The 27,705-nt window shown below is 44.6% G+C and overlaps 1 protein-coding gene across 1 annotated transcript; it reads right to left on the reverse strand.

The window, feature by feature from the left end:
- On the reverse strand, window positions 1-27,705 carry LOC144756500 (hatching enzyme 1.2-like). Its single transcript, XM_078646304.1, has 8 exons — window positions 27,685-27,705; window positions 27,523-27,592; window positions 26,188-26,340; window positions 24,914-25,031; window positions 23,806-23,984; window positions 22,470-22,551; window positions 16,152-16,273; window positions 1-146 (listed from the first exon to the last, which is right to left on the reverse strand). Exons 1-8 carry the CDS (start codon window positions 27,703-27,705, stop codon window positions 115-117), a joined length of 777 nt encoding a protein of 258 aa, XP_078502430.1. The 3' UTR covers window positions 1-114.

Genomic DNA, 27,705 nt, shown 5'->3' on the forward strand with positions numbered 1-27,705 from the left:
TCCATATAGGTTTATTATTTAGGAATGTTGAGTATGTGCTGAACAAAGACAACGTGTTAGCAGATGCACAGTCCAGTTCTTTGCAGCACTTTTCTGTCTTCGTACCCGCAGGCTTTAGAGTTGAGTTCTTGAATGAGCCCCCCTCGCTGCAAGAGGAAAGAACAAGGCGGATTATTAGGTTTTACCACTGGTATGCTTTTGACATTTGCATGGTGAAAAGAGTTTACCAAGCTTCAAGTCACAGTATGGATAGCAGCCACAGGGCAAGCTTCCTTCATACACAGACAGTATAGTACAGCACCAGTACTGCAGACTTCCATTGCGCATACCGAACAAGTACTATGGGTGCAATGGCAGTACATGCCTTCCTCCTGCCCACTGCACAGTAATAGCACAAGCAGCAGCAGGAGGCTCCCCTTACACAGACGAGAGGTGTGCTACATTTAGGAGTACTGTACTGCACAAGAGGAGAGGAGGTAAAGTATGAGCAGCAAGTGTCCAAGCATCCATCACAGGAGGAGAACAGTCCCAGTACAAGCAGCAGCTGTAGAAGCTTCTGTTAGACAGACAGACGACAGAGAGCACAGGCAACATGTGCTAGCTTCCCTTGCGCTCACACAGAACAGTCACAGTACAATCAGCATTTGTGCAAGCTTCTGTTAGACGGACACAAGAGTGAGAGCACAGGCAACAGTGCCAGCTTCCCTGCGCTCACACAGAACAGTCACAGTACAAGCATCAGCTTTGCAAGCTTCTGTTAGACGGACACAAGAGTGAGAGCCACAGGCAACAGTGCCAGCTTCCCTTGTGCTGACACAGAACAGTCACAGTACCACCAGCATTTGTGCAAGCTTCTGTTAGACAGACACAAGAGTGAGAGAACAGGCAACAGTGCTAGCTTCCCTTGAGATCACTCATAACAGTCACAGTACAAGCAGCATTTTTGAAAGCTTTTGTTAGACAGACACAAGAGTGAGAGCACAGACAACAGTGCTAGGTTTCCCTGCACTCACATAGATCAGTCACAGAACAAGCAGCATCTGTGCAAGCTTCTGTTAGACAGACAGAAGACTGAGAGCACAGACAACAGCTAACTTCCCTTGCCACACAGAACAGTCACAGTAGAAGCAGCATTTGTGCAAGCTTCTGTTAGACAGACAGAAGACTCAGAGCACAGGCAACAGGGCTAGCTTCCCTTGCGCACACATAGAACAGTTGCAATGCAATGAGCAGCTGCGCAAGCTTCTGTTAGACATACACAAGAGTGAAGGCAAAGGCAACAGGTGCTAGCTTCAATTGTGCTCAGATAGAACAGTCACAGTACAAGCAGCAGCTGCGCAAGCTTCTGTTAGACGGACACAAGAGTGAGAGCACAGGCAACAGTGTTAACTTCCCCTGTGCTCACACAGAACAGTCACAGCACAAGCAGCAGCTGTGCAAGCTTCTGTTAGACAGACACAAGAGTGAGAGCACAGGCAACAGGGCTAGCTTCCCTTGCACTCACAAAGAACAGTCACAGTACAAGCAGCATTTGTGCAAGCTTCTGTTAAACAGAAGACAAAGAGCACAAGCAACACACAAGCAGCTTCCCTTGCATCACACAGAACAGTTATAGCACTATAGGTAACAGTGCACACCCCCACGCAAAGACCAATCACATCACAGGCAGCAGCACTGCAAGATTTCCTTGCTTTTGAAGATTTTTAAGATTGAATGTAGGATGACCTCAAAGCAGGTAAACAATATGACAAGACCTTGTGGAAAGTAGAAGGAATGTTAAAATGTAAAGGGAGAGAACAAAACCTGCAGAAAAGGGAGGATGCGTTACAGCTGTTCAGTGTACATCACAATATACCTAGCTATTGAATAGACAGGGATATGGAAGGTTTTCTATACTCTAACGAGAACATTTAAGGTCATATTTACAAGGGCTTATCGCCACAGGAACATGACTTTTTGTGACATTCCTGTGGCGAAAATCCCTTCACTTTCTTTACAAGGCGGCGTTAAACTACATTAAGTGGCTTAACACCACCTTGTAAATAAGGCCCCCTTCCATGCTACACTTTGCGTGACAGGGGCGGGTAATGGGCATTGCGGTGGGAATCCCACTGCAACACTAATTGATTTTGACGCTGCCCCTACTTACAATTGTGGTGTAAATATAGGGCAGCTCCAAAATTAAGACCAAGAAAAACTTGGTCTTAACATGGCGAATTGAGGAAAAAAGTTTAATTTCTCCTCTTTTTTTGCTGTTTCTATGTGTGCTGCATTGTGCAGCACACATAGAAGCAGCAAATAGGCATGAATGAGTGTTTATGTGCAGGAAGATGTCCTTTCCTGCACATAAACAATCATTAAAAAAATTACAATTTGCAACTTCTATGTGTGCTGCACAATGCAGGACAGATAGGAGTTACATATCACCATTAGTTATTGTTTATGTGCAGGAAGGAGCACCTTCCTGCTGAGAGAGCGCAAACTGATATAAATATATGAGTACATCACACTTACCTATAGAGAGCATAATTCATGAAGAGAAATGCCATGAGTGCTAATAGTATCTGAAATTATATTCTAAATGTATATCTAATATAGAGATTTAAGTAGAAGTGGAATTAATACAGAAAGGTGTGACATTATATGATTTTATTAGACGTGATTATTTTGAATCTATGTCGTGTAGCTGTTAACATATAAGATGGTCTGTGGTAAAACGCAGAACGTGGTAGGCCTCAGGGCCAGAGCTGGAGCTAAAAGGGAAGGTGTTTCTTTTCACGACACAGATTGTTTAACGTTTTTGGTCATTGCATTAATGGGCCATGATTTAGAGTAATGTTTTCTAAATAATAGAATAAGAGTTTTAACATGCTTTAATTAAATGAAGAAATTGAATGCTATAATCATAATGTGAAATATTGTAGGCCTGAAATGTTTTAGCATTAATTTACACGTACATGTCTGGGCTGAGAAATGTTGCAAGCCTTTTTAGAAGTCTATGAGAGTTGGGTTCTTGGCGGCAGATATCTGTCTGCAACAGGAAAGGGGGGATCCAATTATAAGTGAATGAATAGAGGCCTGTTCAGTAGACGGCCCAGACATGGAGGAGGGTTCTGGAATGTTTAAGGGGTATCAGCGGGCCGGAGAAGAGACTGAGAAGCAAGGTCAACTCTAACGTCTGAGGCCCAATACAAAGCATCATGGAAAAAGCCTGAAGTTGCACCACGTGAGAGGCGTTTCGCAAGGGGCGTCTCAAATGTTGTTGACTGTTTTGTATTAGGGACAGCACCCCTGGGTGGAGTTAGAGCAGAGACCTGAGGACCCTTTAGAGAGCGGATGGGTAGGCAGTGAGGGGTCATGACTGGAGAACTTTAGGTTTTCACCAAGAGACTTAGAGTGGGTGACTTCCCTTGGGGGTCATTCATTGCTGACACCTTTGTTAGGTTGGGATTTGGTTAAGTAGGGATACCATCTAGAACAGGGTAGGGACGCCTAACCTGTGTTTGTTTTCCTCCAACCTAAATGAAGGAGAGATATGCGTCTATGCTGATAGCTTTGCTATTTTTAGAACTTGTGTTAGTGATTTCTGTTGCTCGTCTGAGGGCTTTTCGAGAGCACATGTATGTAATTGGACCTGTGTACCTCGTGAATCTCATTCTGAGATGTTTGTATTTGCAGCTCATTATATCTTTACAATAAACTTTTGAAACCTAGAAGTTGTCCGTGATCTTTGAGAGTAGAGTCCTTTCTTGGGTGAACTAATTTGCAGATAGGTGTACTGTTTCCTTCCAAGACAGGCAATAAAGGTTCAGTCGACCAGATCGAGGTTTGGATCAATAGATATAAGGTATCGATCAAAATCTCGCCCCTTCAGTTGGTAGCTATAGAGGATGGTTGCCTTCTTGAGGACGGTGACCTAGGCCAGGTTAGCTTACCCCAAGGCCCCTAGAAATCGATGATCGGAGGAACAGCCCGCAGATGAAGATCCGGATGACGTGAGACAGAAAAAGCAGCAGTATCGGTCGAGAGTGAGTATAAAGGGTTATGCGTGTTAGATTGCGGTGTTTTGTATTGTATCTATGTTGTAATGTCTGGCGGAGTTGAATGTCTGTAGAGTGACTGTGGAACAGGTTGTGAGCGCGCGCAACCGGTGGAAATCTTAAGTTCAAGGAGAGCTTAAGTGGTTCGGGTGTATCGGACACCCAGAGTAATTGTCAACTAGTGTGAAGGGGGTCATGAGGTACCATTGATCACCCGAGAGACCGAGATAGGGGGAACGTAAGAGTGAGTGCGTGAGTAACGGACGCTGGTCGGAAGTTACTGTGTGTGTAAGTAACCTATCAGAGAGACGATAGACATCTCGTCAGTTGGTTGACAATTACAGATAGACTGTGGACGTACAGTCGAGAGAAGTGACCGCTTGGTCGGAAGTAGTCATTTTTCAGTGTATGAATGGGACGCATGCATAACCGGGAGACGAGTTGAGAAAGGAGGGGTGCTGCTGCGAAGCGGAGAAAAGAGACGTCAGGTGGTGTCGCGCAGTGATTGGCTGACAGGAGAAAGACCGCGCTGTGATAGGCCAGCTAGCGAACACGTCATACAGGGTCGCGAAGTGATTGGCTGACAGGAGAAAGACCGCGCTGTGATAGGCCAAGCTAGCAAAGCCGCGACAGGATTGGTGGATTGTCATCAGGAAGTAAACAGAGTAGCGAGGCTGAATTTTGTGCGCATAATTATGAAGTGTTTTAAATGGTTGAAAGCGCTGTTTAAGAAAGAGAGGCGAGGATCGTATGAAGGGGAAGAAGCCCCGCCGGAGGGTACGCCAGCTCGTTATATGGCAGTAAATGTTGGGTTGCATACGATCCTTTGGATATCAGAGTGGAGTAAGATTACTGAAGGAAACGAGGAACTGACGTTCCCGAAGTACGGGACGTTCAGATTAGAGGTGTTACATCGATTGAAATCAGTCATGACCTCAAAGAGACCCTTGCCTAGACCAACCCAGTTTGAAGCCCTTGAAGCATGGCTTAGGGCAGCGCATGAAAGGAATATGAACAGACGACAAGAAAGGGTGAAACGCTCGGTAAGGGCAGTACAGGATGCCAGGTGGGATGCGGATGCTAAAAGATGGAGAGTGCATAATTTGGAAATAAATAAACTGTACCCAGTGTTAGAGGCGCCAGTAAATAAAAGCCCCCTAGAAGAAGATGATGAGAGCGAAACAGAGGACAGCCTGATAAACAGATTACTGACAGACAGGCCACCCCCGTATAATAGAGCAGGGGGAGAGGTCGAGAATACTGAAGGAGAAAAGGGGGGCAATGCAGGAGAGCATAGACCGCTTCCCAGTTCAGAGTGGGATCCTGAGCCAAAGAAAGAGTTGCTCCAGCCTAGTCAGGTGCAACAGGTAGTCGGTAGGTTTGTGGTACAAAGAGCGCCGGAAACGGAAAGCGCCACATCCTACCCATTACCAGATGCACTACAGGTACCTGTTACCATAGGTCCTATAATATCGATATATGACCAAGAGAGAGCAAAAGGGGAAGAACGGAAACGGAAAGACAGAGAAAGAGCAGAGCAGGCAAGGAGGAACGATACCACTAATTCCCCAAGTCAGATGCCGATACCCAGAGAGTGGAGCACCCCGATGCACACAGCAGGGGACCCAGGAGGGGATCCTGGGGGCCCTAAATGGCCAATGGATCTGAGGGGATCTGGACGAAAATCCTTTCAAGAGCTAAATGAGTACATGAAGCAGTGGGATGAGGCAGTGAAGGCTCAAAAGTGCATCAATGCTGCGGAAGCAGAAAGAGAAAGTCAGGACAGCAGAGCACGAACTCACTGCGGGGCTGGGGAGAGTAGCCCGGAGTGGGACTGTAGAGGGAGTAGGGGAGTCACCCATTGGGCCCGGAATGGAGGTAGAACAGACCTGGAAAACGGGGGCCCCGGGAGTGGAGGGGTGGCGGGCCCAATACTCAGTGAAGGGGAGAGGAGAGCGCAAGAGTACAGGAACAGCTTTAGGTGTCCACACTGTGTGCCTGCCACCAGAGAACAGAATGGGAGTTGTGAGAGGTCGCACCATAGTCCCTGTGATGACAGAAATGAGCGCAGCCCAGGGAATATGGGGAACCAGGAAGGATCGTATCGGATACTGAGCGATACGAGGCAAAGGGAGTGTAGCGACCAGAGGGAAAATAACAGAGAGATGTGCGGTGTGAGGAGAGAAGAAGACGAGAGTGGGCAGAGAGAGAGTAGGGATAAAAGGCCCGTGTTCCATCACCTTCCAAGATCGGATGGCCGAGCATGGGACCTGGAGAGATGGGAGCAAGGGAGGCCACCCATTAATTCTCCTGAGCCCAAACGCAGAGCTCGAAGTTGGGATGGTAGGGAGACCAGTGAGCCCCCTTCAAAAGACATATTGCGAGCTGAGATAAAAGCCAAGAGACTTGATGTCTCCAGCTTAAGGTCAGATCTGGATGACATGGTAGATGGTACCCTGCCTTTAGAAAGAATGGAAATGTATGAACAGGATGAAATACTGTATATGGCAAAGGACATCACACGAAAGGCGAGAGCAGTCCATGAGAAGTTAGTCGAACTAGCAGGCAAATATATGGTGGACTTGTCAAGAACCAAAGCATTACAGGGTAACCACAGGCTACATTACTCAGATCGAGACCTGGATGAGAGGAGAACGATTGGGCTGAAAACACACATAAGGGAACTGATTACTGGAATAAGGACATGGAGGGCACTAGATAAATGGGAAGAGAGGTGGTCCAAGAAAGGGACCGGCAGAAGAAGCATGATTGGTATGACTCCAGGACAGCAGGGGATAGAAGCTTACCCTTTGCGTGAAGTTGCCAATGGGAGCTATGTACATGTCCCTTGGAGTAGGGGAGATTTAGCTGCTTTTACCACATCTTTCCCCAAGTTACGAGAGAGCCCCGTGGAGTGGTACAAGCAAGTCGAGAGGTTTGTAAAGATCTCAAAAGTCCTATGGATAGATCTGAACACGCTGTTTGACATTGTAGTACCAGGAGATCTGTGGACAGCATGCAAGGTTAGCGCTGAGTGGCCCACAACGGAGCCAGAGAGAGATGCTAGGACTAATGGGCCGTCCGAGATCGTGATGGCAAAATTCGAGAGAGTGATGACTTGGCTGAAAGAAAAAGTGCCAATGCAAGACATAGATTGGGTCAGAATAGACAGAACGAGACAGGAACCCAAAGAGACAGTCCATGAATATTACGAGAGATTGCTGAAGGCGTTTAAACAGTATAGCGGCTTGGATGTAATGGATCCAAAGGACATAGGGCAATTTGTGTCCAAGTTCGTCCTGGGACTGAGACCGGATATTAGTTTAATGATTCAGCAACACTCGATTTGTTGGCAAAGTAGACCCCTAGATGAAATACTGAGATATGCCAGGTACTGCTGTGATGAGGTAGACTCCAAGACTAAGAAACTAAAAGAGAAGCTGATGGTGGTACAATTGCAGACAGCAGGAAAGGGGGGACCGCAACAACAGCAGCAAGGGACAGGTACAGGAGGTAAGAAGCAGTACAGTCAGAACAAGGGTAATGAGGAGAGTACTACCTTTAGACCCAGAGTAGACATAGCTACCTTGAAGAAAACGACTAGGTGCCACCAGTGCAACGAGTTGGGGCATTGGAAACGCGAGTGCCCTTACAATGTAGAGATCGGAGAGCAAGAGATAGAGGAGGAAGAGGTCCAGAGCGCACCTATGAGAGGGGCGACGCCATACCAAGGAAAGGTGCTCAAAGGGGGGGGGGCTCCTCCCCGAGCCCAGTTCCCGCAACCTCCTCGAGTAGGGAGTATGGGTAAGACCTATAGACAAATGCCCCTGTTTGTGGAAGGTGAAGAATGCTATTATGTGGACCCATTAACCGGACAGAGAGTGGAAAGAGAAGACTGCACCCTTGGGGCAGCCTTAGAGGTAGATCAGAGGGGACCCTATGTGGAAGCAGAAGTAGCAGGGTGCCCTACGACATTTCTGGTGGACACAGGAGCCACTAGATCCACGATCAGATCAGCTGCAGTTCCAGACCTGCCCATGTCTGGAGAGACCATACAGGTGGTAGGGGTCGCAAACAGGAGAATAACCAGCCAATTGACAGAACCGGTACAGGTGAAAATAGGGAAGTACAGCGATGAGCACCAATTTGTGGTTTGCGATTCAAGCCCTGTGTGTCTGCTAGGAAGAGACCTGTTGTGCAAATTGAATTGTACTATATATTGTACACCCCAGGGAGTGGAGGTATTGACTAATGATGATGATGCAGATTTCAAAGTTGCAAACTCAAGAATATGTGTGGAGCTGTACCCTACTTTGACAGTAGACGAGCTTCCCTGGGATTTGAGAGAGACAGTGGCATCAGAAGTATGGGATTTCACTGGGGAAGAAATTGGATTGGTCAAAGGGGTGGACCCAGTGAAAATAGTAGTGAAACCGCATGCTGAGTTCCCAAGAACACCCCAATACAAATTGACTCCAGAAACGATTGCAGGCATAAAACCAGTGATCGAGTCCATGATTAAACAGGGAATACTGAAAGAAATTGTGGGTAGTCCATGCAACTCCCCGATTATGGGTCTGCAGAAACCCAATGGGAAATTTCGGATAGTACAGGACCTGCGAAAGATTAATAACATAGTCGTTTCATGTTGTCCAGTGGTGCCGAATCCATCAGTGATACTGTTTCAGATTCCATTCCAAGCTGAGTGGTTCACTGTGATCGATCTTTGTCAGGCTTTCTTTTCGATCCCGTTGGACGAAGATAGCCATTTTCTTTTCGCATTTAAACTGGAAAATCGCGTCCTAACATGGTGTCGTATCCCTCAGGGGTATACAGAGAGTCCATCGATCTTTAACCAGCTTCTGAAAAAAAATCTTGAAAGTCTAGTGCTGCCCCAGAAGTCAGTTCTGGTCCAGTACATAGACGACCTCCTTGTGGCGTCAGACACAGAAGAAGCTTGCAGGGAAGACTCCATTGCTTTGTTAAATCACCTAGCTGCCAATGGGCATAAGGTATCCCCGGGAAAATTGCAGTACTGCCTGACAGAAGTGCAGTACTTGGGACACAGAATTGAGAAAGGCAAACGAAAAGTGTCACCAGATAGGATAGAGGCGATCATGAAAATGAACGCGCCTCAGACACAGAGAGAGGTCAGGATGTTCCTAGGGATGGTGGGTTATTGCCGACAGTGGATCGTGAACTTTTCACTGAAAGCAAAACCTTTGCAAAAACTGACGCACAAGGAGGTGAGTGATCCGGTACCATGGGACAAAGACTGTTTGATGGCATTCTTACAGCTGAGAGAGGACCTGTGTCGTGCTCCGGCATTGGGAATGCCTGATTACAATAAACAATTCTTTCTTTACTGTTGTGAGAGAGAAGGTTGTGCGTTGTCTGTGTTGGTCCAAATCCATGGGAATGCCCGTAGACCAGTTGCTTATTTCTCGGCTACTTTAGACCCAGTAGCCGCAGCGTTGCCCGGATGTCTCAAATCCGTTGCTGCAACGGGTGTCAGCATTGAGAGATGTGAAAATATCGTCATGGGGCACCCGTTAGAGGTGTGCGTGCCACATTCTGTTGAACTGTTGATGACCAGGACCAAAACACAGCATCTGACCAATAGCAGGCTCACGCGCTATGAGCAAGTTATTCTTGCTGCAGAGAACGTGACCCTCAAGAGATGCTCTGTTTTGAACCCTGCTACCTTAATGCCACTTCCAAATGATATTGATGATGATGATGAATATACAGACCATGACTGTCTCGATGTGACTGAACTATGCACCAAACCCAGACCCGACATCGTAGATGAGCCACTGACCGACCCAGACGAAGTTTTCTTTGTCGATGGCTCATGTGTAAGAGACGAAGTTGGGCAGTTGAGAGCAGCTTATGCTGTTTGTACAATTGAAGGAGTTGTGGAAGCAGGGTGCCTGGAAGGAGTAAACTCCGCTCAGGTAGCAGAGATTATTGCCCTAACACGTGCTTGCTTAGCAGGCAATCAAATTCGAGTCACCATCTACACCGACAGCCAATACGGGTTTGGGGTGGTTCATGATTACGGGCAGTTATGGTCTCAAAGAGGGTTCATGACTTCTTCAGGCTCTCCCATTCGCAATGGAGAGTTTGTGCGCCTGTTGTTAGAAGCATTGCAATGTCCAGCAAGTATCGCAGTTGTAAAGTGCATCGCACATACCAAAAATGAGGACTTTGTTTCAAAAGGCAATAGATATGCTGATGAAGTTGCGCGGTATTGCGCAGAACAAGGTTACTCTTTCACAGAGGTGGATGTGGGTGGAATAAATGTAAGAACTGAATTAGCCATGATACTGGAAACTGTTGATACTTGGGATGAACTGTCAACCATGCAAGAAAATGCTCCTGATTCTGAGAAAGAAACATGGGAAAAGGCAGGATGTGTAATGGGTGAGACTCATTTTTGGGTCTCAGCAGACGGCAGAGCAGTGTTGCCCAATGAGATGGTGAGTCCAATGGCTAGACTCATACATGGTCCCGTACACTTAGGGAGAGATGCTATGCTGAGAGTGTTTAGACAGACTTGGTACAATCCTAAGTTTAGAATAGCAGCAGAAGCAGTGTGCCAGCGTTGTGTGACCTGCCAGCAGCTGAATGTAGGGAAAAGAACACCAGTTGCACTAAGTCACATAGGAAGGTCTGGAGGTCCATTCAACAGAATGCAGATAGATTTCATTGAAATGCCAAGATGCAACCGCCTCCGCTATGTCCTGGTGGTTGTTTGTGTGTTCTCCAGATGGGTTGAGGCATACCCTACACGTAGGTGCGACACCCTCACAGTGGCTAAGTTACTGCTTAGAGAACTTATCCCTCGTTTCGGGGTGCCGGCCTTTTTGGAATCAGATAGGGGAACACATTTTAACAGCGAGCTTGTGAAGATGATTTGTGTTGCACTGAATATAGACCAAAAGCTCCATTGCAGTTACCGACCAGAAGCCTCAGGAATTGTGGAACAAATTAATGGCACGATCAAGTCCAGAATAGCGAAAGTTTGCTCCTCAACGACCCTGAGTTGGCCTGACGCCCTGCCATTAGTACTCATGAGCCTTCGTAGTACCCCAGACAGAAGAACAGGGTTGTCACCACATGAGGTGTTAATGGGGAGAGCAATGAGGCTGCCATCTATTCCAGCTACTGCACTGTTAAATATCACAGATGATATGATCCTGGACTATTGTAAGGGGCTGTCTGACGCCATGCGTTCTGTGTCCCTTCAGGTGCAGGCTGCAGAGGTTCCAGCGTGCCAGGGCCCTTGCCATGACCTGTATCCTGGGGACTGGGTCCTGGTGAAGAAACATGTGAGAAGAAGCTGCTTGGATATTCGTTGGCGTGGGCCCTACCAGGTCATCCTGATCACAAGTACAGCTGTAAAGGTGGGAGGCCTGCCCAACTGGATACACGCGTCGCATACGAAAAGGGTTCCAGCACCTCTGGAAACAGCTCCTCTCTCGGATGGACGTCCAGCTGAGGACCAGGTAGCCATAGAGGGGGCTAGCCAAGCTGTAGAGGTGCCAGTGGAAGCAGGGAACGAGTCTGACCAAGCTGAGGACGGTCAGTACAACAGCGAAACAGAAGACGTTACAGAAGGAGAAGACAGCTGGGAGTACGAGTCTGACCCTGACAGGTCTGAAAGAGAGCGAGAACAGACCAGAAGGAGAAGGAGTAGAAGGGCACGTGGAGAAGCAAATTGGCCGCAAAGAAGAAGTTCTAGCCTGAGGTCAACTCCAGAAGCAACCCTTCCTCCGATATCAGAAGACTCAGACCCAGAAGAAGGTGCTCAGGGCGCTGAAGCACCAGACCGAAGAAGGTCAAGAAGAGTGCGTGTGCCTAACAGAAGATACTCCACACCTGAGTGGACATATCTGGCGACAAATGTCTGTGAAACCGGAGACAGGGAGGATCCGAGCGGTGGTGGTGTCCAGTTCTGAGCCCATTATCACCGTGGAAATACAACTGTTGGTACCCGGTGTCGAACAAGAAGGGTCACTAACATTCGTGCTCCCCAGACCTCCCCGCCTCAGCAAGTTAAAACACATGTTTCTTACAGAATTGAAATTCCCCGACTTTGGTACCACGATAACAGCACATGAAGAGCATACTCTTCGCATGGAAATATTGAACTATGCTATTGAAGCTGCAACCACAAATCTAATAGTCGATTGTTAAAGGACTTTGTAAATAAAGCAAGCAGAAGAAAAGAAGATTACCTAGCGCCCAGGAAGCAGAGAATTTTAGGGAACCCCTTGAGTGGATGGAGAAGGGCTAGGGTTGTCTTTTTGAACTGTGAAAGGACTTTTTGCGAAAAAGGCTGTCAGCCTCCAGCTGTGTGGATTCTAAAGACAAAAAAAGGATTGAAAGAGACTGTAAAGGAACGAGAGGAAAAGAACTTTTTTTGCAAAGAGAAGGGGAAAAGCTAGATTGTCTGACGAAATGGAGGCCGGCACCCCGAACCGCAGAGCTAAATGTATAATAGGTACACTAATAGTAGGAGTGATAATATTAATAGCTTTAGTGGTAACAATTTCTTATGTAAAGGGACATGAGGAAGAGGTAAAGGTAACTGATGCGAATTCTGTAGTAACACTTACACCCACTGTTGCAGGTGAGAAAAGGGAAAACACTCAAGAGAAAGCGTTATTGGCTGCAGAAGCCCGCAGGTTACATGTAGACGAGTCCCAAGGAGACTTTAGGTCAAATGCTTATGCTAAACTTTTGTATGAATACGTGGATGCCATGGAGGTTAAGGATTGCTACGTCTGCATGCAGTTGCCTGCGTCTGTAGATGAAGGAATTCGATATCATCACCTCCCTCTGACATATGGCATTACATGTAGCTTATTGCTTAGTATATTTTATGAGAGAGATAGTTTTGAATACTATTTCTCCAATTATGATTCTGTGTTGCCAGAAGTCCCGAATTATAAGCAGATGAATAAATGGGATTACTGGAAGAGTGAGGACAGATTGGCCAAGTTCTTCATTCCTTGGATTACCTTAGATACTTCACATGCCCGTAGAAATAACCTGACATGCAAGGTGTCAGAAGTCGAGAAAAAGTTCATAGGGCAGGTGGATGATCGTTACAGGAGACAAAAGATTTTGAAAAAATCAGGACAAGGGAAATTAGATTGGACCGAGGAAGAGAAGTCACACAAGAGAAAGGGTAGTAGTGGTCCAATAGCTTTAGATAAAGCGCAGAAAGGAAAGTTATGTCTTCACCGAGCCAAAACGTATTATGAAAATGTATACGTGGGTGAAGTTGACTGTGAACATGCTTTTAATTTAGAGTACTACACTAAGGATTTCCTGAAGGGAATGCAAGTGATCCCAAATGTGTATTTTGTATGTGGAAGAAATGCTTACGTGAGACTACCTGACAACTGGTATGGATCATGTTACTTGGCAATTGTCTTCCCCAAAATATATCATGCACAAGACTTATTGATCATTGAGGGCCAGACATCATCGAGGGGAAGGAGGGATTTAGGCGATGCAGAAATGGTTGGAGATGTCTTTGGAGCTATGTTCCCTCTTTTGGGAATAATCCTTAATGATGTTAAAATTAGACGACTGGCAACAGTTGTCGACAGGTTGTCTGCCAGCACTGCTCAGTCCTTAATGCTGGTAGAAGGAGAGATGCAATCGATAAGGGCTATGGTTCTTCAAAATCGGCTTGCATTAGATGTCTTATTAGCAAAAGAGGGCGGAGTCTGTAAGGCTTTGAAGGTTCAGGAATGTTGCACTTACATTCCAGACCTTTCAAAACCCCTTGAGAAAGTTATTAAGAACATAACTAATATACACAAAGAGATCGAAGACTTGAGTAGAGAAAATGTCTGGGAAAAGGTGGGCCACGGAATGAGTACAGTTGGAGGGTGGTTTTCCACCTTAGGCAAAGGCTTTATTTGGTATATCCTAAAGCCTATCATCATAATATTGATCTGTGGGATAATATTGTGGGGATTGGTGAGGGTATTCAAATGGTACAGAGCAAGAAGGTCAGAAAGGGCCCAAAGAGAACAGTTGCAGAGATTGGCTGCCATACAAGATAATCAGTACAGGAGCCTGAGAGCTCTGGAAGCGCAGAGAATGCCAGCAATAACTGCAGTTTAAATGTTAGTGATGACCCCGAGAGGTCATCAAAGGGGGGAACTGAGAGAGCGCAAACTGATATAAATATATGAGTACATCACACTTACCTATAGAGAGCATAATTCATGAAGAGAAATGCCATGAGTGCTAATAGTATCTGAAATTATATTCTAAATGTATATCTAATATAGAGATTTAAGTAGAAGTGGAATTAATACAGAAAGGTGTGACATTATATGATTTTATTAGACGTGATTATTTTGAATCTATGTCGTGTAGCTGTTAACATATAAGATGGTCTGTGGTAAAACGCAGAACGTGGTAGGCCTCAGGGCCAGAGCTGGAGCTAAAAGGGAAGGTGTTTCTTTTCACGACACAGATTGTTTAACGTTTTTGGTCATTGCATTAATGGGCCATGATTTAGAGTAATGTTTTCTAAATAATAGAATAAGAGTTTTAACATGCTTTAATTAAATGAAGAAATTGAATGCTATAATCATAATGTGAAATATTGTAGGCCTGAAATGTTTTAGCATTAATTTACACGTACATGTCTGGGCTGAGAAATGTTGCAAGCCTTTTTAGAAGTCTATGAGAGTTGGGTTCTTGGCGGCAGATATCTGTCTGCAACAGGAAAGGGGGGATCCAATTATAAGTGAATGAATAGAGGCCTGTTCAGTAGACGGCCCAGACATGGAGGAGGGTTCTGGAATGTTTAAGGGGTATCAGCGGGCCGGAGAAGAGACTGAGAAGCAAGGTCAACTCTAACGTCTGAGGCCCAATACAAAGCATCATGGAAAAAGCCTGAAGTTGCACCACGTGAGAGGCGTTTCGCAAGGGGCGTCTCAAATGTTGTTGACTGTTTTGTATTAGGGACAGCACCCCTGGGTGGAGTTAGAGCAGAGACCTGAGGACCCTTTAGAGAGCGGATGGGTAGGCAGTGAGGGGTCATGACTGGAGAACTTTAGGTTTTCACCAAGAGACTTAGAGTGGGTGACTTCCCTTGGGGGTCATTCATTGCTGACACCTTTGTTAGGTTGGGATTTGGTTAAGTAGGGATACCATCTAGAACAGGGTAGGGACGCCTAACCTGTGTTTGTTTTCCTCCAACCTAAATGAAGGAGAGATATGCGTCTATGCTGATAGCTTTGCTATTTTTAGAACTTGTGTTAGTGATTTCTGTTGCTCGTCTGAGGGCTTTTCGAGAGCACATGTATGTAATTGGACCTGTGTACCTCGTGAATCTCATTCTGAGATGTTTGTATTTGCAGCTCATTATATCTTTACAATAAACTTTTGAAACCTAGAAGTTGTCCGTGATCTTTGAGAGTAGAGTCCTTTCTTGGGTGAACTAATTTGCAGATAGGTGTACTGTTTCCTTCCAAGACAGGCAATAAAGGTTCAGTCGACCAGATCGAGGTTTGGATCAATAGATATAAGGTATCGATCAAAATCTCGCCCCTTCACTGCACTTTAACAATCATTCCCTCATCGCAGACACCCTTGCACTATGGTGCAAGGGTGCCGGCGTTGGCGATAGGCAGCTGAGTTTAGTGCCAGAACTAGGAAAAACATTGTAAATAAGGCGAATCCCTGCATTTTCAGAAGTGCGGAGCATGGCGTTAGCAATTTTTGCTTAATGCCACGCTTCGCCATTCACTTGTAAATATGCCCCATAAACTCATGAACGCAGAGGTAAGCAAAGTATACATTTCAAGAAGGATCAGCATTGAGTTAGTACAGGTCTGAAAAGTCATGCAAAATGTGAACACTGCTCTACAGATAAACCATAAAATAACATGACGTATATTATTAGCACCAAGTGACAATGCTGGGTACACTAATAGTTTAATACTGAGGTATAAAGAAGGCACACTCCCTGGGTGCCTCCAGGTATTACAGTAGTCCCCACACCATTCCATAAATTACAAAGCAACATAAACTACATGAAGTGAGTCGCTTATGACGCACTTGTTTACTTACAGCAATACAACCTGTTGATCTTTGTGATGTCGGTTTCGGTGAACTGTCGAGATTGCCCAATAGGGACATTAGGATCAGGCTTGGGCAAAATGGTGGGCATCCCATTGCGTGAGAAGGCATCCCTGTAACAAGACACAAGTATGAGCAGAAGCAACACAATCTTCTACTATTGTGCCTTGTCAACCTAGAGGCAATGACCCCTCGGTGAACACTCTACGTGAAAAGGCTGGTCATCTTGCAAATACATTGTAAGAGTATTTGACAAGACTGCATGTTGATGGCAGCATGTGAGCTGGAGTCAATGTTAGTTTCCATTAATCATGAACACCAATTTTGTTAAATCTTAAGAGCTAAGTACATCTCCATAAACTAAAGCAAACTCTTTGCATTGATTTCAAGATGGGGTACAACCTTCTACATCCAGTAGCGAGGGTATCCAATAACCTGATCTCAGATATGTTGGCTTTAGACAGAACTTGATGTCTTTTTGGTAAAGCATATTATTAACCAGTCTTTCTAGTAGGCTTTTCCTTGATTTCATCTTCGATTTACCTAATTGAGATTGCATTTCCTGCACCATTTTCTGTATCGCTTCAGGAGACAATGCAATAGTTTGTGACTCAAAGTCAAAGAAAGCTTTATTCGATTGCTATAACAGACAATCATAAAAGCACATGAAAAAGCATTAAAAAACCTATCCACGAGTACATAAGTTAATAATATCCTACAAATGTACACATAGTCTCTGGTATGGTACATGGTTAAAAAGAAGCAGTGTTAAATTGAAAATATTAAAAAACATATCAGGCAATACATTATTTACAAAATAAAGGAACCTACACATAACCAATAGTATAATACAACATTTAAGAAACAGTATTTAATTAAGACAATATTAAATTGAAATCTTTATCTGATTAGAATTGATTAAATATGCATGCTTTTCCTCTGACTCAGAACTTCCTTCAGAAAGATTACAATTCTAAAAACACTATGCTCGTTATCTAGGTGTTGTAGTGCAAGAAGAGCAGGTCGACATTGGCGGAGCCCAAACAGTTTTGAAACTGGTACTAAGTACATTTTCCTTACATGGGTATAGAATCTACAAAAAAGAACCACATGTATTGTAGATTGGTTGGAGTTATTGTCACAGGGGAAGGGTCGAAGGTTACGAGTCCAATCATTTATTATGGGTAAGTAACTAGTCTGTGAAATACCTCCATCCTGAACCTGGTTAATAAAAACCTATTATATACTCCAGGTACGAAAGTCAAATAAGGTTGAAGGCTAAAAGTGGATAAAATCAGCTAGTGGTGCAGAACTGTTGATTTCAGTATCTCGGAGGACAATCTAATAGAGTCCAGCAACACAAGGCCTTCCTTTCGTAATTCTTTTCTTGTTATTGTCCCAATAGTTTGGGGGTTTTTAAAGCAGTCTATAAGACCAAGATCTAGTAAGAAGTTGCGGACCTACCTTATCCATGGGATCATTAAGACCCCTTCTAGTTTCAGAATATCTAGTAAAATGTCTCTGTTTAATTTAGTCTCATCTGTGGTCCAAAGCCTGTGCCATAAAAGCACAGTCTCAAGCTTTATTAAATCAGAGATGAAGGGTAGTTCCAGCTCCAGGTGACATATACAAGATGATATACTGTTTGGGACAGATAAAATGTACCTTAGAAAATGATTTTCAATACTTTGGATAGACAGCAAGTCAGGGAACCCCCAGACCCCTGGGCCAAAAACTGCTGAAGAGAAACACTTTGCCTTATTTTAACAAGCTTCTCAGGTGGCCTTTTTCAAAGTTTCCTGGCAAAGTTAGTAAGGGCAGATGTTGTTCTAAGGAGTACCAATTTTTTCGCTGCCAAAGTTTGTGCCCAAATATCATTATGAGCAAAAAGGATTCCCAGATATGAGAACCTTTTGGTTACCCCGATCTTCTGACCTGCCACAAACATATCTTTAGATTTCTTAACACCAGATCCACATTGCATAATAAAAACCTTAGAGGAGTTTACTCTTTACCCTAGATCTTTCATAAAATGTTAAAAACTGTCCAGCACCCTCTATAGACCTACTTGTGTGCTGGACATCAGCACCGCGTCATCTGCATAAAGAAGGGCTGGAATTGGACATCCTGCTACCTGAGGAAAATCATTATTATCCTTCAGGAGGGCCTCTTCCAGGCCATTGGTATAAAGATTAAAAAGGAACAGAGCCAGGACGCAACCTTGCCTGACTCCGCTCCTGATCGGGAATGCAGCCGAACGCTCAGCCCATTGCGGATGCGCGCCTTGGCATCACAATAAAAACGCTTAAGAAAATCAATGATCTGGACATCAACCCCAATAACTTATAAAATAGACCAGAGTTTGCTGTGGACGACACAGTCGAAAGCGGCTGTGAGATCCACAAATGCTAAAAATAGGTTCCCCTTCTTTTCCCTCGTGTACTTTCCCACCAGGATAGACAAATTTAAACCCAGTTCCACCGTCCCTAATCCTGCTCGACATCCGTATTGCAGGTTGGTTAGGATGGAGTTATCCTCTGACCTGTCCTCGAGGCATTCTAAAATAATCCCACCTATAACTTTAGTTACTACGTCCAGCAGAGAGATTAGACGGTAACAACCAGGGTCCTGTCTGTACCCCTTTTTAAAGATAGGGACAATAGTAGATTCTACCCAAGTCGATGGGAAGGTGGGGCTGCAGCTTGTGGTAATTACCTGAACCAGAATGGGTCCCCACAAGGAAATGTTTGATTTGAATAGATCTATGGGGACCCCATCTGGTCCAGGAGCCTTACTACCCCTGCTTAAGGATAAGGCCCGCTCCACCTCGTCCAGGGTAAATAACAGGCCAGAATAGGGTGGAGGGGACTTCAAGTTACAATCTTCCAAAGTAAAAAACAAATCACACCAGGGTTACCCTCGCCACTGTATACTCTAGAGAAATGTTTGATCCATTCTTCATCAGCGATTGCAATTTCAATAGAAGGACCAGCCTCACTTTACAACACAGGAAATGTAACTACCTTTTAAAAAGCTGAACTGTCATTCGTTATTGAGGCCTTATGTAAGGTCTCCCAGGCCTCATTTTTCAGGTTAGTTTTTCTGGCCTTTATAGCTTTTTTATATCCCACTCTAGCACTCCTCACATCATTTAGATTTCTGCGAGTTTTAAGAGGGAGTATGCCCGAGTACACCTGGAATCAAACCATCCGTTTGATTGTCTCCTGCTGCTAGTACGTTTTAGAAGGGATTCTTTTATTTCGTTGGATTCACTTGGAATCAGGCCATAATATTATCTACTCAAGGGTAATATCACTGACAAACACAGTGGAAAATGATCACTGAGAGAGTTATCTGAGACAGTAAATGAGTGCAACCTATGCGCATAATTACATGATGTTAAAATGTAATCTATGGTGGTGGGAAAACCCCTACCATTAAATGTCCAAGGCGTGGGGATGGATGGCTGACATAATTCGTTTACAAAGCCCAAGTTAAGGCTAAAAATGTATTCATTAAGTTGCTCTTCCAACACAGAATGTCGAAAGTGGGATGAGCATGCCCCTTCTTCAATCAGAACACCACATAATTTATCATCGTTGGTGCACAGTTAAAATCTCCAGCCAGTATTACCATCAAATCTTTTGCCTTATTTTTACAAGCAGATTTCAACGATTTGATCATACCTTTTACTACATTTCCAATTTTATCAGATGGGATATTATTGTAAAAGTTGGTCAGGACTATACAGTGTTTTGTGTCCAATTCTAGAATGACCATTAATAGTAAGGATCACTAACAAACATCGTTATTACCTCTACTTTTAAGCTGCATGATATGTAGTTGCATAGCCCACCCTTAGCCCTACCACTTACACGATCTATGGCTGGAGTGTGGTACGTCCTATAACCATTCATATGTGTCGCCTCCCTTGACGAGGTTTCTTGAAAGCATAAAACTTTGAATTGCAATATAAAGTCTCACCACAAAGAATTATTTGGCTTGAAAGAGATGCCCACAATGTTCCATGAAGCAATATTACAAAAAAATAGTTTACCAATGTCGGGGTGTTAGTAGGGGTTTATAGCCTCTGTGATTCCGTAGGTGTGTTACTGTGTAGATGGAAGTTATCTGTACAACCCACTGGATTCATTAGGACTACCAATTTTGGAACTGTTGTCCCTAGGTCCTCATCTGTATGGCCTTCACCAGTGAAAGTGGGCAAAGGAACAACATTTCCTGCCTTGGCTAAGCCTCCATTGCCCCTAACTTCAGACCGAACGGGTAGGGTTTTGGATTGACCATACTCCAATGGGCCCAGTCGATCAATCTCTTCTAGTGAGCTCAAGACATTAAAATGGTTGCTTACTGGTACCAAATATCTGGGTTCCCTGTTACCCTTAAAGTTTTCACCTACAGGCGCACGCCATCGTGGTTTGAAATGGTTGGGCGGTTGGTAGTAAAAGCCCAATGGTAGGATGTTGATGTCATTAGGATTCACAGACCCATTACCTCCCCTCTCCAGGATTGTATATACCAGAGCTGGCAAACTAAAAGTTAGAACAACACAGTCTCCCTTCCAAGTTTTTGCTGAGGTGCCCACCCTATTCTCCGTACCATTTTAAATTTTGAGAAAAGGGTATTACTAATGCCAGTCCTTGAACTTAGGAAGTGCAATAATTTATTATTTAAAGTTGACCAGTGTTTGTGACTCAATTGAATGGTCAAAAGTCAGAAAAGTAGCTAATTAATTATCCGGTGGTCTAACAAAACCAAGATTTTAAGAAAATAAATGCAGAATGAGTTTTTAGCCCTGAGAGAAAATTCTATTTTTCAGTGTCCTGAGTACTGAGGAATTTTAAGAGGAATGTTTTCAGTGTTCTTTCTTGTCCTTAGGAGCCTGTGGGCTACACTGGGGATGTGGGATGATACATTACACTATTCTCATTTGTTCACCGTTTACCCTTATACACGCTTGGTATAGCAGTTGCACCAGAGCGAAAGTGGCAGATACCCCAAGCCCGCTTTTTGTAAAACCCGGTAGTGAGATTTAACACGCTTGCTTTACATCTCATTTCCATACTTTATCTGTGCCGTCTAGAAATGTTAGAATGACAGTGAATAATAGGTGTATCGGTTTAGGCGAGTCGGGGAAGGCATATGCAAGTGATAATAAGAGTAGCTCTGATGTTGAGAGAAATTTCGTAACCAACGCGGATTTGCACACACCAGCCATCACCACGCCACTATGGCTCTCTCCACAATGCCGATGTGACGGTCTCCAATGTATACAACCGTTTCATATATCTTCATGAGCCGCTTGCGTGATAGTACCGCTTAAGCGAATCTACCATAAAAAAGTCCCCTGATGAAGCGTTAAGCCCGGAATGCATTGGGCAGAAATGAATGAATAATTATGAAAGATGTGCATACTATGGAAAGAATAGTATCAATTTGAAACCAATAAAAAAACACAACTTCATGAACATAGCACACGGAAACTTGGAATTTATTTGAAATTTATTGAAAGTTGTGGCCGTTGGGGACGCTTCTCCTACGGGAGATAGCATTTTTCGCTAGTAACTATCAGTGGCCATATTACACAAAGTGCTTCGGGGGTGCAACGGGCGTTTGCGCCTGCTTTGCAAGCCCTCGGGCACTTTGTTATTACATAAGAGGGCGCAGATGCTTGTGCAGCCTATTGTAATACCAATAGCACTGGCACTTATTGGTGTACATAAAACACCAGCGCTATCTTCAGGGGGCGTTCCCTTATTTGCCTGGGGGTGTGCCCCATGCAAATGAAAAAATCAATTTGCCTCTGTGCCTGTGTTGTATTACAAACGCGAGCATAGAGACAAAGAAGCTGTCAGGAGGCGAACTGACAGTGTGCCCCCAAAGAGAAGCTCTCTGGAGCAGCAAAGGGGGTCCTATGGACCCCTAGAAATCCCCTTTGAAAGTACAGGCGGGTGCCGCCTGCACTCGAAAAACACGAAGCGGCTTCAAAGCAGACACTTGGTTTTTCACTTGAATGCACTGCCCCCAGGGCATCACCAGTTCGTGGCTGCCCTGGGGCGAGCGCATTAATCATAATACAGTGCATTTTCCTTCATTGCACAGGCAAACTTTTTAAAAGGTGCGCCCAGCGCAATGAAGGAAAATGCACTGCATGTATAATGCGGCCCCTGATGCCATATCCAACCCAAGATTCTCAAGATCCGATAAATCATTTAGGTAATATTTCATGATGCAAAAACCGCTGTTCTCTGTTAAGCAATGGCATCTTGAATTTTGTTTAAAAAAACGTACCTCGAGTAGTGCATAATTGAAGCATAGTCATAACGTGTGCCAAGATTATTGGTGTTCACCTTCTGAAAAGCAAATTCCAAGCCTAAGAAAAAATAATTACAAGCAATCATTGTTCATGTTATTAAAATACAAGTTAATCAAGTCTCAGGTTCAGTTTCCAATAATATCATGACAAATAGTAAATTAAGGTACTAATAAGAAGTGTACTTCCACACTGCATATAGTAAGGAATGAGACAAGGAAAGCTGGATGAGGAGGCCTCTCGTTCTCAAGACAACTGAAGAATTCTCTGAAGCAACTGAAGGTCCTGTGCAATTTGGAGTAACCCATGGTCCCCTTAATGTGGAATAACATAGGAGGCACAGAGAGAACAAGGAATCTGTTTGCATTGTCGGTGCCATCTTTCCGTGAACATCTTAATCATCTTCAGGAGCGGCTTGTGTTTAGGAAAAGAGGTGAGACAGGGATGGGTGCAGGGGGATGGATGGATGGGGGGACGATAGAGTCAAATAAAAAAAAACGTACCTGCCGCCCTCCAGGATTGCGATTAACCTGCTCCTCTCCTCTCCACTGCAGGCAGGCACAGGCTCCCAGGCTGTCCTGCGTCCAATCCTGAAGCCGCTCTCTTGCATGAGAACAGCTTCACGACTGGCCTTGGTGCCGATGATTTTCGCTCCCAGACAGACTGGGAGATTGTGCCTGCTCTCTCCAACCCGGCAATGCAGCTGGGATGGCCGGCCAAACCCACATGCACAGTGAAGGCAATGCCCCCCCACTCCCACTCCAGCCTGTCTTCACCTTGGCCCCACCCCCAAGACTCCGCACAAAAAATTTAAAACGATAATAAAATGGGTTATAGGGTGAAAAGGACGAAAAATGGCAAATGACATACTTTGCTGATATCGTCAATCGTGTGCTGTTGTAAAACTTGGTTTACACCTACACCATTATGCTGCAATTTATGCTTATGTTTTTTTTAACCAGGACCTGAGCTTGCTGGTCCAGCAATACCGGTTTATGTGTCATTGTGGCTGTTCTATTTGTACCTTTTATATTTATCTATCCAATATAAAGATGAACTCTGGAACATTTTTTGTACACTGTCACAGTGATAGGCTTGGCATTGCCTCCAGCTAATGACTTCACCATAAGACTTCATAACCCTTGCCTTGCCCATATACCCTCGCCCTCATAGCATCCCAAAAAAGCAGATTTGCAGAATACAGCAGTTCACCAAACCCAGATAAATAAAATCAATATATATTCTGACATCTACAGGGCACAGAATAGATCAAGTTTTAACCCAGCTTAGTTACCTTGCACCATCTAGACTTACCCGGCATTATATTCTGGAGGAAGATGGTGACAAAGTCATCACGGTCGCTGCGGTTCTGTTCATGGTGGAAGCCCAGGGCATGGAGGAGCTCGTGCTGCACGATGCCGGTGGAGATACATCCATTCCTCTGTAAAGACACCACCTGACGACCCCCGATCCGTCCAATGAAGGATGAACATCTGCAGAGGTGGAAGGGCGCACTGTGATGAGTACTCTTACACTGGCTGCTCGCCTATACTAGACTCTCACCCGGCTACCTGTAGGCCTGACTGCCCTTCAAGACATGGAATTGAGGGTAGTGGGCGAAATATATGTGTCCAAGGATGTCCTTTTACAGATTCTCACCACTTCAATAATGAAACCCTACGTAAATACTGCATACCTTTCCTTCTTTTCTAATGGTGTTTTAGTGAACCTCCTTACGTAATAAGTTTCTTTATGTTGCCACTCCTGACATAGAGAGCCCATTGTTCCTCTATTGATAACCCCCATATGCCTATTACTAACAGTGCAAAGTGAGACCTTCAATTATTGGCTTGTGAATCAATGCAAAACCGTCCCACTGTACCAAAACCTCCCCACACCACTCCGGCACACCGGGGGAATGCTCGCTGCCCACCTCGGCCAGACTAGCCCTGCCGGGATTAGTTGAGAATTCTATCCCTTTAGTATCTCAAGCCCGCAGGATCCACAATTCGATTATCATTTATACTCAAGTTGTGTTAGCCCAACTTTGAGTTTACCTGACTCATTCCAGTAAAGCCACACTATGCTTATGCAGTACTTACAACCTTGTACATTGTCCTTATCTTTTTAGGGCTTCCAATGATTGCTATACAGTTGCTATATATTCTTCATTTCTCCAATAGAGACATCTCTATCAGATGTGCTGATGTCAAACAGCATCACTCACATATACACATGCACTCACCTGAGAATCAGCCATTAGACACTGCCATCAACTGCAATCACACAACCTGTCACAAAAATGTCTCATCTGGCACTATGCCAACAATGCCCTATCAGACACTGTGCCATCACATGGGCTGTCGAGAAATACCCATCAAACACTTCTCTTGAAAATGCCCCATGAAGCACACATACTGACCCATTCTGTGGTTCGATGAAGAGATAGTCGCGTTCGTTTGTTCGAGGTCTGAACGAAATACAGGTGCGTGCGGCGAATGATTGTATGGCGCCCATTATCACAGCTCGCTCATTCGGGGCTAATAGGAACAGAGAATCAGAGAAACAAGTCACAACACTAGTTGGGTGTTCACAAGATTATTGCAAGAACATGCACACCTAAAGAGGCAGTCTACATTATTTATGACAAACTCAATGAAACTGTTGGCATTGAAGCTCCACTTAAGTTGACCATATGTGATTGCAGGCCAAAGAGCAGGCTAAAAGTCCATGCTATACCTGCAATAGCCACAGCTGGGTATGGGCTGCAGTAGTGGCAGTTATGGGTCTCTGATTTTCTAATTCATGCCCATATGATCACACAAATGTCCACATCATTGACATTGGTGGTGTTGGATAGTATTAGATCTTTCGTGGATGGGGGCAAATTAGCAGCCCTGATCCTTTTAGATCTGTCTGCGGCATTCTACACAGAGTCTCATCGCCTTTTGCCTCATAGGCTGCATGAAATGTATCTGCATTCCTCTACTTTGCAGTGGTTTAGTTCGTTTTTAAGTAAATATCTAATTTGGTACAGCTGCCCCATTTTAAACCTAGCCCTCAGGGACTGAAATGTGGAGTTCTTCAGGGATCCTCCCCAAGTCTGACTTTGTTTAACATCTATTTGTCACCTTGGACTGTCAAGGCGTTAGGCCTTGAGATCTTTATGAATGCTGGTGATACTCAGCTGATTATTTCCATGGATGATAAGTACTCTGAGACTCAGGGGAATTCAAGTGTCTGCCTCTATGAAGCAGCTGTGTGGTTGCAGGCATATTGTTTAAAAATGAATGCAGACAAAATAGAGCACTTAATGACAATGGCCCAGTAATCCTATGTGACAGAGTTACATTTTAGAAGCCAACTCGGGATCTCTGCTCTGCTATTGAGGCTTTGATATACTGTAAACGAATCAAGAAATCCAGAATGGGTGGATTTGGTGAAGGTTAGAAATGGGAGGTAAGAGGTCTACCGCTGGGATATCTCTTAGGGGACGAGGATGCGCTTAATAAATCCTTTAATAATAATACTTTTTATGTCACAGGACATCAGTCAGTCTGAAACGTTAATCAACGTTTTATTTTTATGGGACTGCATGCAAGTGATGAGACCAGGTTTTTCATGAATAATATCCAATTGTAGGAACAACTTAAAATCCATAAACGTTTGTTAAACAAACAATGACTTATTACTTACAGTAGGCAGGAGAGATCTGAAAGGGCACTAGCACCTGCCCGTTGGCAGCGCTGGGCCAGCGGCACCGGTCGGAGGCACATCGGTCTGCGTTTCCCAGGGGGTCCACTGCGATGTCACCAAATACAAGGGGTGGCCAACCAAAGGGAGATTCACCTGAGAACAGTGAAGACAGGAGAAGAGCAACTGAGGTTATATTCTGAATATTTCAGCCATTTCAGGCCTAATTACAAAGTCGCTCCTGGGACCGACCAACCTCCGGTCAGTGGTCCCAACCACCTAATTAGGATGCGACCGAACACTGTTTGGTTGCACTCCTACATTTCCCTATGGTTGCATGCATTATGACCATAAACCGGCTCTAATACATTCTCCCATAGGGAAATTTGAGGTGCTGTTCATCCTTGCACCCTGTCCCAGGCACCTCAAAGTGCCTACCACGAGGTGAAGGGATCAACGAGAGGCACCACACACAAGGGGGCCATGCTGAGGGCCCCCAAACACATTTTCCGACATAGTTTCCATGTTGCATAGGCCGGCATGAAAACCATTCCGGAAACCGAACATCATAATCCCAAAGACGGACAGGCCCGCACTTTGGGATTACGAGCCGGTTCCAACTGGCTAACAGGCTCCTTTAGTCCGTCGGAATCCATCTGAAATTACTGGCCAGTTTTTAATTCTGACCGGCTGATACATAATCAGCCAGTCAGAATTGAAACCGACGATTGGGGTCGGAAAGCCTCTGACCGAAGGTCAGGGGCTTTCCGACCTCGATCGTAATCGGCCGACATGTGTTCTCCAAATCAATTCCACTTTGAACAGCAACAAAATAAGGTTACGGAAAAGACAGAAAATATATAGGTAGAAGACTCATTTTATTGTTGTTGCAAATTTTTTAACTATTGGGAAGGCAAACAAGTATATACTTCTCCCTCTCCCTTGTGGTAGTGGTATAATTTGACGCAAATTCTTAAAGTGGAAACCGGAACTTAACACACCAATTGATGAATATGTGGCGGATCTCAAAAGATAAGCACTAGATTACAAGTTTAGATTCATACAAGAAGAATTAGTAAGGAAAATAGTTGTAATGCATGATAGAGATCCCCCAATTCAAGAGAGGTAAATAGGGTTGCAGACTTAAAGGACATTTTAGCTATAGTCCATGTGAACGGGTCAGGACTAATAAGTGCTGGTGCCGACCACTGGCAAATACTAGCTCAAGTCAAGTACTACCCATAGCAGTCATCATGGCACTTTGCAGATCTTTTGTAACATCCACCCATTGCTCCCAGCCATCGCCCTCGCTCTTAGCCATCCATTACCAGGACTCACCAGAAGCTTCATTAACTTTCAGGATTTGAGTTGAAGGTTCAGGGTCTTCTTCCCCAAATACGTACTCCCTCTGCGCATCGTACCATTCTACAACAACAAATCAATGATATTTTAAAGTGAGGCATTGGATAATGGGACTTTGACATGAGAAAATAAAGTGACAATAAGCTCTCCCTCAAGCAT

This window comes from Lissotriton helveticus, chromosome 5_1, assembly GCF_964261635.1.
Source record: "Lissotriton helveticus chromosome 5_1, aLisHel1.1, whole genome shotgun sequence".
Classification (NCBI taxonomy): Eukaryota; Metazoa; Chordata; class Amphibia; order Caudata; family Salamandridae; genus Lissotriton; species Lissotriton helveticus.